This window comes from Ictidomys tridecemlineatus, chromosome X (genome assembly GCF_052094955.1).
Source record: "Ictidomys tridecemlineatus isolate mIctTri1 chromosome X, mIctTri1.hap1, whole genome shotgun sequence".
NCBI lineage: Eukaryota > Metazoa > Chordata > Mammalia > Rodentia > Sciuridae > Ictidomys > Ictidomys tridecemlineatus.
Window position 1 is genome coordinate 41,912,517 of NC_135493.1, and position 17,271 is coordinate 41,929,787.

Below are 17,271 nucleotides of genomic sequence, written 5' to 3' on the forward strand. Positions count from 1 at the left end.
AAAGGAAATTTTAAGGCTTACATTTATCATTTGCTAGTTTTAAAAAACAGTCTAAGGACCTGATATTGAAAGCAATCTGTTAAATTTTAAATTTGTATTTCCCAAGTTGAGGCCAGTTAGAAATTTACATATTTTAAAAAAATTTTTTTAGTTGTAGATGGATACAATACCTTTATTTTATTTATTTATTTTTATGTGGTCCTGGGGATTGAACCCAGTGCCTCACACATGCTACACAACCGCTCTCCCACAGAGCAACTACCTGGGCCCGAGAAATTTACATCTTAAAGACTAAGGCTAGCAGCCTGTGTGGTAGAACTTGCCTATAATCTCAGAGCCTCTCTGGAGGCTGAGACAGAAGGGTTAGGAGTTCAAAGCCAGCCTCAGCAATACATAGAGGTTCTAAGAAATTTAGTGATACCCTGTGGGGGGAGGGAAAGCGAGAGAGAGAGAGAGAGAGAGAGAGAGAGAGAGAGAGAGAGAGAGAGAGAGAGAGAGAGAGAGAGAGAGAGAGAGAGAGAGAGAGACTTAATTAGATAAAATAAAACAAAAATATAATTTAAGCAAGCCAAAAGAAGTAAAATCATGGGGTGGGGAGGGCACAAAAGTTCAAATAAAACAATCACAGATCACTTTAGTCCATTTCTTTTTGACAAAAGCCTATCTGATGAAGGAAGCAAGGACTATCTATGCTTGGAAAATGTTTTGGGTAAGTAAAATGTGCTACTTTTAGGAGTTTCTTCCCATGTTTACCAGTGGCCCAGAATATCCACCTTAAATGTTGAGGGGGGGAAAACATCAAACACTAAGGAGTAAATGGGGTTAGCTTGAAGTGTGGGTTGACCAGACCCTTATGCACCATCAGCATGAGCTTCCTGAAGTTCCTTCTATCCCAGAGATGGGATGGGGTATGTTCTGCAAATGAATCCCCTATGCTAGTGGATAAATATGTTGCTATAGCCATCAGAATATAGCCTATTGAAGCCCATTGTCAAGTTAATAAACATGAAGCAGTTAGACTAAATCAGCATGAACTTTTAGATTATTAGGCCATGGTATAATCTTCTAAAACCAACCCAAACAAAGGAGTACTCTCCAAACCAATATAATTAATGAAAAATGCTTATGAGTTCTGAGGTCTATCTTAGCGACCAATACCCCAAAAGCCAATGGCTTAGAAGAGCTCACTCAAGCTCCAAGCAGCTTAAGTTTTAAATGGCTTACTCAAGCCCAAAACAGCTCACTCAAGCCCAGAGGATGAATAGCTAGTATTGCAAAATGACCCATTGAAGGTCCAAAAACTCAATTATTGCAAATAAAATCCTCAGTGTGTATTCCAATAGGACTGCCAACAATGTCCTGTTGACCATTACAAATAACATTATTTTCCTTATCAGTGAAGAAATTTTTAAGTAGCTGAAGCTGGAGCAGGAAGAAAAGGACAGACTCCCTGGGATTATCTCTGGGTAGCTGTGAGACCCTTCCTGACTTTCCAGCTGCAGGTTCAGTTAGTTGTGAAAGCGTCTTAGCCCTGAGCTCTTTTCTCCTCAGAGATCTCTACAGGCCCAAGATATCTGCTCAAGGGTAGCGTTTTACTCCTAGAGTGGCCTGCCAAAACTGTTATTGACTGACTCTCATACCACTTAGGAGGAAAGAGGCTAGGTTATAATGCTCACTGCTCCAGAAATATTTGGAGTCAAATTGATAGGAAAATGGTTTTTATTTAATACCAGCTTTGAGGAAAGATAGGTGAAACTTAATTGTTTTAGTCTCTATCTTCAAGAAGCTCTGGGGAGGAGGGAGTCTTTTATTTATTTATTTATTTATTTATTTATTTTTTAAAAGGAGTATTTTTTTTTTAAATGGAGGATAGAGAGAGAATTTTAATATATTTTTTTTTTTTTTAGTTCTCAGCGGACACAACAGCTTTGTTGGTATGTGGTGCTGAGGATCGAACCCCGGCCGCACGCATGCCAGCGCACTACCGCTTGAGCCACATCCCCAGCCCAGGAGGGAGTCTTTTAAAAGGAGAAAGGGATTCATTAGGACAAAAGATAGGACTTCCACAAATTTTGCTTCCAGGTCCTCATTATCATGTCAAAAGAAGCCAGGACTTCCTGGGCCTAGCATATCTATCTTCTAATTTCAGAAGTAGGTGGGGAGAGGCAAATTCAGTCTGTTTCATCAAGACTCTATTGTTGTATATAGTTTTGTAGACTTTTGGATAGATGGTCCCATTTGGCATGCATTTTAATGACTACCTTCCCACCTGTTAAGTCAGACACTTTCAGGTGCTAGAAATATGCCCTTAGTTAAGGAGCACTCAGGATTTTTAATGGATTTACAATGTAAAATATTTGGATGAAAAGTATGTTGAAAAACTTTGAAGATCCTTAAATATATCTCAGGATGCTACAACATAATGTGTTAATCTTGTGAAATAAATTACATTCGAACCAAATATTTGTATAAATCATCCAGTTGAATGGCTTGTTTTGTGCTATTTTTTATGCTACTAAACAATGTTTGTCATTACTAAAGAGCCTTGAGTAATTACTATAGTAATTAGTATGTTACTTTTGTGTTCCTTTTAAAGATAAACAAACCAAATTTTAAAAAGACACAATTTTTATGTCCAGATCTTTATCTTAATTGTATATTCATGAGGTAAAATGTTTTTAAATCATCCACCATACTTTATGGTCCTTTGGTCACTAGAGTACAGATGATACTTTCATGAAACAAATAATGAATTTGTTCATTTTTAAGTGGTTGTAAGTGAAGTAACACAAAGGACAATCGAAGCAAAAAAAAAAAAAGTCAGCTTAAGTCATGTTTTTATTGAAAACATCTGTATGTTAAGCACCAAATGAGGCACATTGATATATAGGATGGCAAAGCTACAAATTAAAATTAATCCCAATTCTGATTTTGGACTTATCTACTGTTTCATTATGAACCAGATTCTGAAAATATAAGTCCATATAGAATTCATTTTTCTCCTTCGGGAACTTTTTTTTAATTAGTTGACCAGGTTGTGAACTACATAAAAAATTACATGTGTCAATGTTTTATGAAATATGTTTATTAGTTTCCACCATTCAGTTGAAAATAAAGATGTGTCACACTCAATGACTTTATTATCTTAAGGACCTTGTGTTCTATTATTAGCTTTAAGTGAGGGAGAAAGGCCCTGATATGAAAAAAAGTGTAAGACTGGAAATTAGTGTTGGGAAAAGATTCAGTTAGTAGCTTTGCAGTATTGGAGCCTGTAAATCCACTGTTCTCTTTGTGAGTGATAAAGTTATTAATAGTTAATATTCTTCAATTCATCACCTACCCTGTCCCCATGGTTTGAGAAGGGGTTCCCAGGATAACACACCCAGACTTAGTGCTTCACTCTGTAGAATCTAATTGTAATTTATGATAACACTTTTATCTTTGGTTCATAATACTGTCCTTTTAAGTAGCTGAAGTCAGTGGGCTCTATGTATAAAGTTGAATATATCAACTTGATTGTAAGAAGCATTTTGGATTTATCTTCGAAAAAGCCTGAAGAAGCTTAATGTGTTCATGTAGCCAAACTCCTAATTGACTGGCTTCTTTTGACAAATTAGGCCCATGCCCAACTGGAACTAAGAGGAAATTTTGATGAACCTCTTTCCAGAACGCCCTAAAATGACATGAAGTACATGGTACCCTGCTTCGCATGTATCACTGCTGAGACATCTTCTGAGAGAAGTACTGTTCCTCTGGTTCCAAAGGAAGGAAACAGCTTTACTGACAACCTGCCACGATGATGCCGTCTTCTGTTTTCCATCATCAGCCTGCACTAAACTCTTTCATAAATGCTAAGAAAATATAAATATTTACTCCTTTATTCTGAATAAGGTTCCTCCTCTTTCCACTGTACTTGAAAATACTGGGGTAAGAATAGGAGGGAAGGGCTGGGATTGTAGCTCAGTGGTTGAGCACTTACTTCAAATGTGTGAGGCACTGGGTTTGATCCTCAGCACCACATAAATAAATAAATAAATAGATAAATAAATAAATAAATAGAATGAAGATATTGTGTATATCTACAACTAAAAAACTATTTACAAAAAAGAATAGGAGGAAAGCAACATAAAACTTGCCTGGGTTTCACCCATTTCATGTGAGTCTGTGTAAAGTCTCATGTATTTCGAAGAAATTTTATCCATTTCTAATTTCACTACTGTAGATAGAAAGATTTTTAATCAGATTAATATCTCCTTCTTCAGCCAGAATTCCTAATGCAATACTAGGCAGAACCTCTAACATCTTTTAATCAATGCATTATTACATATTTTAAAGAAATGAATACTCCTTCAAGGAATCTTAATTCCAAGGCATTCGACAAATATACTTCAATAATGACAAAAATCAATAATTTTGATAATTTTTATTTTTAGAAGTTGAACAATGATTTATTACAGAATTTCTGATTAAGCAATTACCATTCTCAAAAGATTTTTTGATATTTTTAGAGTATAGATTGAATACAAGTTGAAATTGACACACTTATTGAAACAAATTGAAGAGTACTTAAAATATCCCATTGAATGTGTGTAGCATTATTCCTCATTTTATAGTGTCTCAACTAAATGAATTTTGGCAGAAATTTTGGCAGGGATTAATTTGTTTCAAAATTAGTATTATGACAAACATTAAACTTATGCATTCTATTATGTGTGTGTGTGTGTATGTGTGTGTATGTATGTATATGTGTGTGTATGTGTGTGTATGTGTGTGTATGTGTGTGTATATGTGTGTATGTGTGTGTATGTGTGTATGTATGTGTGTGTATGTGTGTGTGTGTGTGTGTGTGTGTGTGTTCTTGTGTGATTCTGCTTTGCTTCTTTTAACATCTTAATGATTATTCCTTTGTTTTGTTCTTCTGAGGATCTTACCTTATTTCAACTGACTCAACTACTCAGATTTTATCAGCCCTATTCATCCAACATTTTCTAGATTTTCCATATTTCTAATTATACCTTTTATTTTGAACAAGGGCTTTAATGAAAAAAATTAATCTCACTAAAATAAAAGCACACTGTATCACTACTGCTGCTCACAACCTGCCAGAACTTTCATGCTTCAAACCACAGGGCTAGGAAAATTGGCTTACAGAAGTCCCCTTCCATATCTCTGTGATGGGCTGGGTTTCTAGTACTGCTGCTACAATAGTAAAGCACAGATATAATTTCTTCTATCTGTTACAAAATATAGTGACTATGAAATTTCACTTCCCCTTCACTTTCTTCTTTCAGCTGGCAAAGGATATGGAAATTCCAGACCAGTTTACATAAAATTGGAAATATCCATCACCTATGAACTGCTTCAAATATTTTCAGTCCTTTCTGTTTGGCTAACTAACATTTGAATCCCTCCCCTTCTTGATGTGTGCCCAGCTTCCTTTCTTCCATGATACCTTATCCATTAAAGCTCAGTTACACATTACAATCTCTCTTATGTGGACACTTTGGGGTGACTTTGTAGATGCCATTCATTATTGTGTATGTATATACTAGAATAACTACCACAGAATACAAATGGGAGTTGAATTCCTAAGATAGATTTTAATGTATTACTGCCTTAAACTATGATTTTAAAATAAAACTTATTAAGCTTAACACTGAGTAAATATAATGAAGAAAAATGAATTACTTAAAATACTTTTTTCTACATACTACCTAAATGAGAAAATCTTGAAATTCAAACATAGCAAGCTCCATTTGCTCAGCGATGAGGTACTTGCACAAAGTTCCCCCATGGCCTTTTGGTGTACAATTTTAAAATAAAGGAGACTATTTCTAAGGAAATGATTTGACATAAAAGTTTGTTTTCTTTTTAAAACTACTTCATTTAAAAAAGTCATTTGAGTTGTAAACACTCAAGGATAAGCCAGTTTTAGGATCACATTATTGTATCACAGTAACAGAAATGTGAATCACATTTATTACTTTAATTCATGGATTTAGGTTCTCCTAAATTCTTAACATTGAGCTACTACACTCTTGATAGAAGTTGTTAGGAAAATCCAAATCTTCATTTCTGGCAGTAAAGTGCCAAGAAATGATGTGCTATGATGAAATCACACAGTCAGCTGCTTCTTATTTTGGTAAACCAGGTAGTTTGAAAATTATTATCCCACTAGCACTGTCTTCAGATTTTAGAACAGAACTAGAGGAATTATTAATGAGGTATACTTTGTGGTAGTTCTGTTGCTTCTCTATTGCTCCAGAACTAACCATGTTATTGAGGATGGATATGCAAAAATTATGCTTTTCACCAGGTAGTAGTAACCATAGGTGACCAAACATCACCTATTTATGGCGTCTATATGTGAGTGATGGGCTAGCATGACTTTCACTACTCTAATTTTGCAGAATTAGGTATATGAAGAAGGTTATATTTTTTTCAAATCTTTTCATTTCTTGACTTACAACATTAAGTCATTACATATGGAATTATCACTGAAATAATTTCAAATGAATTTCTGATTTTATAGTAATATAATTTGAAAATTTAAGTATTAGCAGTTGAAAATTTTGTTGTTTTGTTTTTATTTTGCCTACTAAATGAAGGGAAATTTTTACTCTGAGATTTGGTAAATATTTGGTGCTGTCTGATGGTCCTACCATTGTGTAGTTAATAATTTTGAAAAAGTCAGTCAATCTTGGGGATAAAATTTGACGCCTAAAGTATTAAAAAAAAAAAAAACAAGAAACTCTTTCTACAGTACATGTGTATTGGAGTTCAGTCCTGCATTCAGGCTTACAAGTGTATTATTTGGTGGTGTGTAAAAACAGCTATTGCACATCTTTGGGAATTGTGAGGAAAGCATCTGAGGCTTTATTTCATTCTTACTGTAGGGACAAAAGCAGTTTAACATAAGTGAAAAGAACATAACCGGTCTCTAACTGCGGGCTTAATTGTGAGAAAATGGGTGAGTTTCCTTTCTTTATTGCTATAATTTTCTCTGGGCATGCAGGTTGTTCAACCTTAGTCTGTGTTATAAAATATTCACTACAATTTTTATTTCACAATCTGACCTTTTTTATATGATAAGAAAAATTATATGTAGTTTGTTTTATTTTTCTGAGAACTTGTTCAGGGCCAATGCTGCTTGTAATCTAACTTATGACAGGTTTCTTTACTCCTTGTTGTAAATATGAATACAGATACTGTCCAAAGTGTCCTAAGAGTTTGTTTGAATTCACAGTAACAAAAGTTACAAAGTTTGTGCAAAAGATATTGTACACCACTGGAGTACATAGAGCTTGCTATAGTTAATTTTATATGTAAAGCTACATTCTCATTAAACTATTCTGAGCTACATTAAAAGTTTCTGATTTAATTTTTCTCTAACAATAAAACTGAATGCTCATTTTAATCTCTAAAATCTGAAGATGCAATTGCATATATGTGATGTTTATAAATGTTGTAATAAATCACTGGAACCTTTTAAACACCATAATTGCTTTGGAGCTCTTCAAGTTTTCCGAGGGTCATAAAGTAAACACGGCTGTGGTGGTTGCGCAGGGTAGAGGTAAAGAACAGCTTTAAAAGAAAGAGAAAAACACTATCAGTAGATATTTAATACATTTAACTAGATATTTCATAAACAAAAGTGTGAAGTACTAGTATATAGCTATAATTTCAATTTATCTGCATCTGGTAATTAAAATACTAAGCCAAGGGGCTGGGGTTTTAGCTCAGTGGTAGAGTGCTCAGCTACCATATGTGAGGCACTGGGTTTAATCCTCAGCACCACATTAAAAAATGTGTATTACAAAATACATAAACAAAGGTATTGTGTCCATCTACAACTAAAAAAATTAAAAAAAATTAAGTCAAACTGTTATTTAAAATAGGTTTTCCTCCAACCAAGAATAAAAATTTAAATTAGTTTGGAGGAAAGCATCTGACAAACTTAAAAATAACCTTCCCCATATTCCATAAAATTGCAATTTATAGTTTAAATAAAATATTTTTGTAGGTGAGATTCATATGCTAATGTTCTTGAGTTTTGATTTTCTTACTTTAAAAATCTATTTTTATTCAAGTTGGCATTTCTTTCAATAAAAGGAAAATTGTTCTGATGTTATTCTATCATTGCTTCTGGTGTTTAAGAACCAATGAAAATTTCTGCTTCCTGCAATTTTCCATTTCATTGAAATATAGTGAGACCAATAGATTGATATGATGAGTTAAACCAAATGGCTTAGAGAGGGGCATGTTGGGTAAACATGGACTGTTCCTCAGAACAGAACATGGGCATAAATATCAAACACACATCCTCTTGTTAGGACTAAAATTTTTGACATTCATATTGGATAAATACTTAGGAGAATCTGAGACATAATAATAATGATGAAGATAAGGTACACTAGCTACTTGACTTAACATATTTTATGTGCCAGATATTCTTGTGAGATGCTTACTAAGTACACATTTTGTGAATTTTCACACTTGTTCCCAAAACATTATTAATATTCCTATTTTGGAGATGAAGGAAACTAAGGCTCAGAAAGATCAAACTCCTCAGGTTCTCATACCTAGTTAACTGGCAGAACCAGGACTGCATTGTAGGTCTATATGGCCTCTAACACTGGTTCTTGCCATTACATCATTTTACATTGAAAATCAACATCCTTCCTTAATTTGCTCTGCTTTACTCTAGTTGTTCTGATATTAACTTGAAACCTCTACAATGTCTTTTAAATAGGAAAGTTTTTTTATTCTTATTAGGATTATTTCTTCACACTATTATTTCCCATAATATGTAGAAATGGTAATGGTTTCATGCACTGTACTTTTCTACCTAGCTATTTGAAATAATTGTTGAAATTAATCAAATTACAGAAGTAATTGCCGAATTTTGATTTTATTTTCCTTGTCTGCAAAACAGACTTCATAAGAGATACTTGTGAATATAAATTGATAACTTTTACATTACCAAGCATAAAAAAGATGTCATGTAATTAGGTGCATTGAAAACAAAAAAACTTTTTTCTTCTTCTATTATTGGATTATATTGAAAGTTGTAAAAGACTTATTTACCCCTGCCCCACTGGAAAAAACAAAATAAAACAAAACAAAACAAAAATGCGGGGCTGTGGATGTGGCTCAAGCCGTAGCACGCTCGCTTGGCATGAGTGTGGCCTGGGTTCCATCCTCAGCACCACAAACAAACAAAGATGTTGTGTCCGCTGAAAACTAAAAAAATAAATAAATAAATATTAAAATTCTCTCTCTTTAAAAAAATGCTGGCAAAGATGTGGAGAAAAAAGAACTCTCATATACTATTGGTGAGGAAGTAAGTTAGTACATCCTTTGAAGAACAATGTAGAGGTTTCTAAAAAAAATAGATCTATCATACAACCTAGCTATTCCACTTTTGGATATAAACCCAAAAGAAATAAAATCATTACAATAAAGAGATACTTGCATGCCCATATTTATTGCAGAACTATTCACAATAGCTTGGGAATCAGCCTCAGTATCCATCAATTGATGAATGGATAAAGATTATGTAGTACATAAACACAATGGAAAATTATTCGGCCATAAAAAATGAAATTCTATCATTTGCATCAAAAATGAATGGAACTGGAAAAAAATTATGTTAAGTGAAATAATCCAGGCACAGAAAGGCAAGCACTACATGTTTTTTCTCACATGTGGAAGCTAAGAAAAGTTGTCCTGAATGTAGAATAATGAATGATTAATAGACGTTGGGAAGAGTGTGGGGAGTGGTAGATAAATGGAGGTTGGGCTAAATTGGTTCACAGTGTATGCATGTGTTGAAATAGTACACTAAATCACATCAATATGCACAATTAATACACATTAACCAAAAACAAAATACAAAAACATTTTGAAAAGACAGATTTGCTCAAATATTTTTTGTTTAAAAATACTATTTAAATATAAATATGTAAATGACTATGAATCAAAGATAATTAATTTTTCCCAAACCAAAAATGGATAAATTTTTTGTAAGACAGAACTAGAAATTCTTACTTTTTTTGAAAATAGGTCATTTTGAAACAGAATTTTATTATCTACCAAATTTATGTTTCTACTGGAAAAGAGAAAAATTATTTCTTTTATCAATATTATGCCAATTAAAAATACATAACAGAATGTATACAACACAAATTTCTTTAGTTAATTTCAATGATTGCTGTAATTTTGCTCTAACTGAAGAGTATTAACATACCTTGTCACCTCGGGTACACAGAAATCTCAGTTTCTTGATTGATCTGCGTTTCAGCTCATTTTCCAGAGCCCTTGATTGCAAAGAACGCGCTTCAATGGCCTTTTGGCCCCATCCTGTGGTTCGCTGGGAACATTCAAAAGCTAAAATACAAATAAGAATATCAGAAAATCACAAAATCTTTTTGTCAGTGATAGAAAATTAAAATCACAATCAATATTTGATTATTTTGCTTCATTACTACAGTTCAGGTTAACCCATCCCTTTTCCCCCTTCTTCTATGATTTGGCCATTTTGCTGTTCAACAGTGTTTTCAAGCTAGCTATTTTAAGGCACCATCGTGACCAACACTGAATTACTAGATCTCTATTAATTCTTGTATTCCTTTTCTCTAAGACCACAGAAAAAGTCAAGGATTAATTCTACCTTCTTTGTAGAAATCCAAGTCTATTCACTGCTATTCTTTAATAGTCTAAGTGGCTAATAAGAATTTCTAATAAGGGTTCATGTTTGTGCTCGCATGACACACATGGAAACTTAATTCCTAAAAATTAAAAGTGTTAAAATGATTTGTTCAAATAATTACTTTGGCAACCTTAATATAATTGAATAAGCTACCATGTTATAAGCATAACCAATGCTAATTTGACACTGTTAAGGCTTTTTCCTGCTCAAGAAATTTTTATTAAGATCTTAACTATTTTAGCCCTGTTTTATAATACTTTGTGACAATATAGATTATGACAAAAATTGCCTTAAAGCAGAAAACTTAATTATGTAGATAACCACACAGTCATCTGGTGTTGTATGGTATTTTGTGGTACTGGGAGCAGCAAAATCATTAAATGTTTAAATTTCAAGATGCTATTCTTTATATATTTTGTAGGGAAAATTCCATAACTAAATTAAATCATGACATTTAAAATAATATCAAGATTTGTAACTCAAGTGAAAATAGTCTAGAAAACACAAAATAAAGCAATTTCATTTTTATATTAGCATGATTTATATCAGAATTCATTAATTTGACTTTATAATTATTTTTCTGTTTTGAAGGGAATAAATTCTGCTTGATATGAGTATAGGTCTTTTAATTTTTCTCTTATCTTTCAAAGTTTCTAAGATGACTTTGTTTAAACCCAAATTTATCTGACCTATATATGTATATATTAAATATACATAAAAGAACTCATGAAGAAAATTTTGAACTTTTATAAAAAAGACTTTTTTTTAAATCAAGGTTGGAAACCAGGGGCAAAACACTGAGCTACATCCTCAGCCCTTTTAATACTTTATTTAAAAAATTGAGACAGGGTCTCCCTAAGTTACTTAGGGCCTTGCTAAGTTGTTGAGGCTGGCCTCAAACTTGAGATCCTCCTGCCTCAGCATCCCAAGTTGCTGGGGCTATAGGCAGGTGCCACCGTGTTCTGCAAAAATGACTTTCACAATCAGTGTGAGCAAAGAATCCCTCAAATAAAATTATCAAACATTTATTATCTTCTGCCCCCTTTAATATTGCAATTCAAACTAATTTTGTTAATAAAATTGACATTAAAGTTATAATTAAATTGCTATTATATTTTGATTCAGAAAGTATCTGTCCTGCAGGAACTTTGTAAGTCTTATTTCAGACTGGAATTAAAACCACTCCAGATTATAGAGAAGAAACAAGTGACCTGAGCAATGGGAACAACTAATAGATATTTTTTTTACCCATGTAACTACTTCATTAAAAAGGGTATTTGGGGGGCTGAGGTTGTGGCTCAGTAGTAGAGCACTCTCCTAGCATATGTGAGGTGCTGGGTTCGATCCTCAGCACCACATAAAAATAAAAACAAATAAAAAAAATAAAGGTATTGTGTCCAACTACAATCAACCAATCAATCAATAAATGGCATTGTTTGTCAACAATCACATACAGAACAAAACTTTCTAAACTTAATGCACAGGCTACTTGCTGATTCCAAGTATACAGCTAATTTCTATCTTAATACTGAAACACATAAGTCTGCCACTTAAACAAGCTACTAAGCTAGTTTGCTTTCTGAAATAGAACTTACTCAGTGATTTGAAAGTGGTAACACTTAGTAAAACTTTCTGTAATTGTTATGTTTCTGCATATTTGTTTGAAAATGTAAATCAATGATCTTCTTGATCTCATTGTCAAAGGCATTTATCACATGAAAATGTAAAATTTATATACAGGAAATCTGGATCTGGGCAAGTTTTAAAAAGCAAAGCAATTGTTTTTAGATAGAAAAATAGAATAATTGATTTCCTTAATATCAGTGTTGTGATATAATATACTCTCAATATATCCTTAATACTTAAACCAAAATATAAGGTGTCTATAGCACTATGATTTACTTTACATGTAGATGTCTTTCAAATTCTATACCTTAAGATGACTTTTTGGTTTAGGTGAGAAATTTTTCTGACTAAGTATAAGACCTATACAAGATGACTTTTCAAGATCTCTTTTACTGCTGTGATTGCCCAATGGCATAAATATAGGCATATCTTGAGTTTCCAAATTTAAACTGAATTACCTTATTCCAATTTCTAACATATTGATCAAAAAGTATTACTATAAAGGTTATAGCATGATTAATTTTTTTACTTTCTTTTGCCTGAGACCTGTCAATTATACTGTAAGCATTTATCTCTGTCAATTAAAATGGTTTTATATCCTCTGTGAATTCTTACCTTGCTGAGGAAAATGGAGCATGTTTTCAGGACAATCCTGAACCATGTATGTAAACAATAAAAGATTCTGCAGATGCAATGCAAAGTGCCATCATGCCATAGGAAAACAATGTCCATTATAAACAGTTCTTTCAAACTGATCCTTAAAGCCACTGCAGGATAATTTTCAGCCATTTTTTTTTTGAGATTTCAGAGGTTTAAGGCTTCTATCTGGATAAAGTACCTTTTTCTCTCTCAATCTCTCTCTCCTTTCTCTGTTCTACTCTACACACACACACACACACACACACACACACACACACACACACAGACACACAGACACACACACCTTCCTTCTTCCTTTATTTGGTTTATTAAACTCCTCTTTCCTTTGGGAATAGTTATTCTCCATTTAATCATTCTACCCCCTCTAATATTTTTACTTTGCATTCTGGTCTCTATCTGGAATCATTTGTATAGTCACCATGCCTCAGAAATATGAATAAGAATCTCAAATTATTTGGATTTCTCAGTCTTGTAGTAAGTCGTTCACTGGTTAGGAAGAAAAAATGTCCTGGTTTAAAGAAGATTCAAAAGGTTGTTACCTCTATGTTGCCATCTGGGTGGTACCTAATAGGTATCAAGGTCAGACATATTGTTTTTTTCTAAATGATGTGATTCTTCACAGGCACATCACTCACTGAAGGTAATACTACTGACTATATAAAAGATAAATATTTGGCTCTTCTTTGATTGGAATCTTCCTAAGATAAAGGTAAGCCCCCCAAATCCTTGTGATAGAAAGAAGCATTGTCAATGTCTGTGTAAAGATTGCAAGCAAAGGGAGTTTAAGCAAAATTATAGATTATTGTGGAGGGAATTAGTTTCTATTTCAATTATACAACTGTTTCAAATGAACCACTCAGAAAACCCAAATTAGTCTCTTTTTGGTATTCATTTCCTGATATGCTAAGCATATCACAAAAAATGCTTCATTTTACTAAGGGAATACATGTGTAGGATTCCAAATTAACACTCTGTACCTTGAGAATATAATAATTCAGGAAATCTTCACTTAGGACACATTTTTACCCTTGAAAAACTTATTTGATATCATATGAAATGATAATCAATTGTATACATACCAACAGAGGACGGTATGTCTTTCCACACTTCAAGGATCTTCTTGAAGAGTTGTTCATTTGCTTCCACAGAGAGAGCTTCAGCGTTGAAGGTGAGCATCATGCCAATTCCCAAGGAATCAGGTAAAATGATGATATTCTGTGGTATAATGAGTTCCAAGGGCTGGAATTATGTTCCATAAAAATTTATATGTTCAACATTTTACCTCTACTATTGTAATTGAAGCAGCTTGGCTGAGCAATAAAGACCAAAGAGATTCAAAGTGTAGGAAGGAAGGTAACAAAAGAGCTGCTTTTCTTATGTCATAGTGTGATCACTATTTAATATTCTCCTTTTTATTTAGGAGAAAGAATGGCTTGAAAAAAAGAAGAGATACATTTCCTAATACAGAGAAATTGCTTTAAATTACACAAAGTATAATGTATAGTTATAGAAAAAAAAACATTAGACAAGAGACTTGGATTCAAGTTTCATTTCAGAAATAATTTGATGAATAATTTGATAATGAATGTGTCAACCAAGTAATGAGTACACAATCCTTGGTTGTCAGTAAAATTTGTTAAAATAAAAATAGAAAATAAACCTAAAGATAGGTTGAGCTTAACATACTTTTAAGGGGCAACTTTATATTCATCATAGCTTGAAATATAATAGTCATAATGCTTTGCAAAAAGTGTAGAATTTCTTATCAAATTTTCATAATCTTAAAAATCTATTGAATACACAGATTCAGAGATGTATTAGGTAGCATAAGAGGAAATACTAAGAAATATCTAAGTACTTCCAAATTTCATGATGCATAAAATGTGACAAAATCATCTGCTTAAACTACAGATATTCCCTGATAATAAACAATTGTGTTCTTCTATTGTTTCTCCAAATTAGAAGGTAAAAGAAAAAAAAAAGATCAAAAACTATACTTGCCAAACCCAGCGTACTCAGACCAAGGGCTTGAGGCCATGTCTCAGCAACAACAATCCTTAAAACTAAAATGGGGATCCAGAGGCGAAAAGCAATTTTAATACGTTCCCTGGGCACTTGCATGAGCAATCGAATCAGAAAAGAGATGAATGAAGAGAATAAAAGAAAATTGCAAGAAAGAAATTTGTCTCAGTAAAATCTGTAAACAATAAAACTGGACTGCTGCAAATCCAAACAGACTCTGAGGTTATTATCTTCTTTCTGAAGTAACCAGATATTCTGTAGCACACGTGGCTCCCTTGAAGCATTACAGGTTTTATAATCTAGAACTCTTGAAAAGTTATTATTTTTAGTACATTCTGTTTCAGAAGACACCCCTTGTCTCCCTTAGAGTCAGCTTTCTTTTAATGGGTCAAGATACTAGGGCATTCTTCTAAAAATATATTTGAATATATATAAGGTATCCTAATTAGGTCAGAACATGACTTTTAAAAACGCATCATTTCTCATTGTAGCTTCCACAGTAATTAATGAATTTATTAAAAAATGAAACATTTGTGTTTATTAGTCAGGTGAAACACTGAGTTAAACTTCTTGAATGACTTTTCAAATAAATATAAACTTGTACCAGTGCTGCAACGTTCAATATTGCCCTGTATTCTAAATAAATTCTCTTTGACACACATAAAAAGATGCAGAAAGCTATAAAAATGTAATATAATATCCACAATATATAAAAGAATAATATAATATTCATATGAAAATTATTTTGACCTTATATCCAAGTGGTTCTCATTATAAGCATGGTAAGTTGCATATAATCATAGAAAATCACTGGTGATCAGCTAATTATTATTAATATAACCAAAATCCTTTAAAAAAGTATACATTAATGTACTGACAATTGATCCATGTAATTTATTACAGAGGTATGAGATGATTCTGAAGGCTATTCAAAACTATCACATCTATACTAATTTAATAGTGTGTACAATTTTTTCCAGGAATTTTTACACCATGCTAAGCTGTTATGATTTTAATTGTTAATAAATGGGAATTTAAAAAAATAGTTGATGCAAAAAAGGTGATACAGACTTTCCTTTTAAATATAATTTTCAACAGGTGTTATGATTTTAATTGTTAATAAATGGGAATTAAAAAAATAGTTGATGCAAAAAAGGTGATACAGGCTTTCCTTTTAAATATAATTTTCAACAGGAAAATCAGCATTGCCACCATCAAATTTTAGACAAAGAATTGTGTTTTGTATGGTGTGCATGTAGGGGTATTATATTTAAGTTTTTTATGTAAATTATGTGAGTATATTTTAAAAACTATTCATATTTTAGGTGCTGCACCATATTTTCACTACTTAAGAGTTTAGGTACATTTGCTTTTGTAGTGCTGAACCCTTTGATCAGAAATTAAAAGTGTAAGTGGTATGATAAAACAACATTTTATGATAATTTACTATGTAGCACTGTTAAAGTAATGCAATAAAAGAGGATATACATAACAATTCCATCATACTGTCATTGCATTTTTCAAAATCTATTAATATATTGTGGGGTACAGAAGGACTAAGGCAAGGACTTCAAACTCAAATACCTCTTAGGGCTAATTATTATAAATATGGAAAGACATATAGATAGAGATTGTAGAACATATATCCTATCTAAATGCTCTACAATCTCTATCTAAAAAGGGGCAAGTATAAATCAGTTCAAGTTGACAGTGGCCAGTTAGCAACATGGGCCTGAGGTTTCCAGGTATTACAGTTTATCAATAGAAGTACAGATTTTAGTTGTAAACTTTACTTATTAAAAAATAAGCCAGGTGATAGACAAACAAAATATTTCTGCAGAATAGACTCAGCTATCTGGACTCAGAAGTCATCAGTGATGTTTGTTTAAGTGTGACCACTTTATAGAAATCTATACTTAAACATTTTAGGTCTCCATTAAAGTATAGATATTGTTACTCACATGTTTGAACATTTCAGTTTTGATGGTTGTAAAAATTCAGAGTTATACAATAATATCTAGGGATCTGAGAGTAGTATCTTACATTATTTGGCAGAGTCACATCAGACATAACTTCAGATTCTGCATCGATGATGTGATATCCATCTGCTGAGCTGAAGAAAATCTTTAGTGTTTTCTCAGAACCAATAGCCAGGTCAACTGTCACTGGCTTATGACCAAGAGTTGGAAATACCTGAAAATATAAAACCAAATATGGCCAAAAGGCATTCGAACTAAGGTAAAAATTTCCCC

General features: G+C 32.7%; 1 protein-coding gene across 2 annotated transcripts in view; it reads right to left on the reverse strand.

Annotated features, from left to right (window-relative positions):
- Positions 1–4,408: 4,408 nt before the first annotated feature.
- The window catches only part of Nrk (Nik related kinase), a 121,917-nt gene continuing 109,054 nt past the window's right edge, over positions 4,409–17,271 (reverse strand). For both annotated transcript variants that reach the window (XM_040283837.2, XM_040283828.2), the window contains 4 exons: positions 17,063–17,212; positions 14,077–14,212; positions 10,250–10,389; positions 4,409–7,584 (listed from right to left, as the gene is read on the reverse strand). In XM_040283837.2, the coding sequence (XP_040139771.2) occupies positions 7,489–7,584; positions 10,250–10,389; positions 14,077–14,212; positions 17,063–17,212 (522 nt within the window). In that variant the 3' untranslated portion in view covers positions 4,409–7,488. The remainder of the gene's footprint in view (positions 7,585–10,249; positions 10,390–14,076; positions 14,213–17,062; positions 17,213–17,271) is intronic.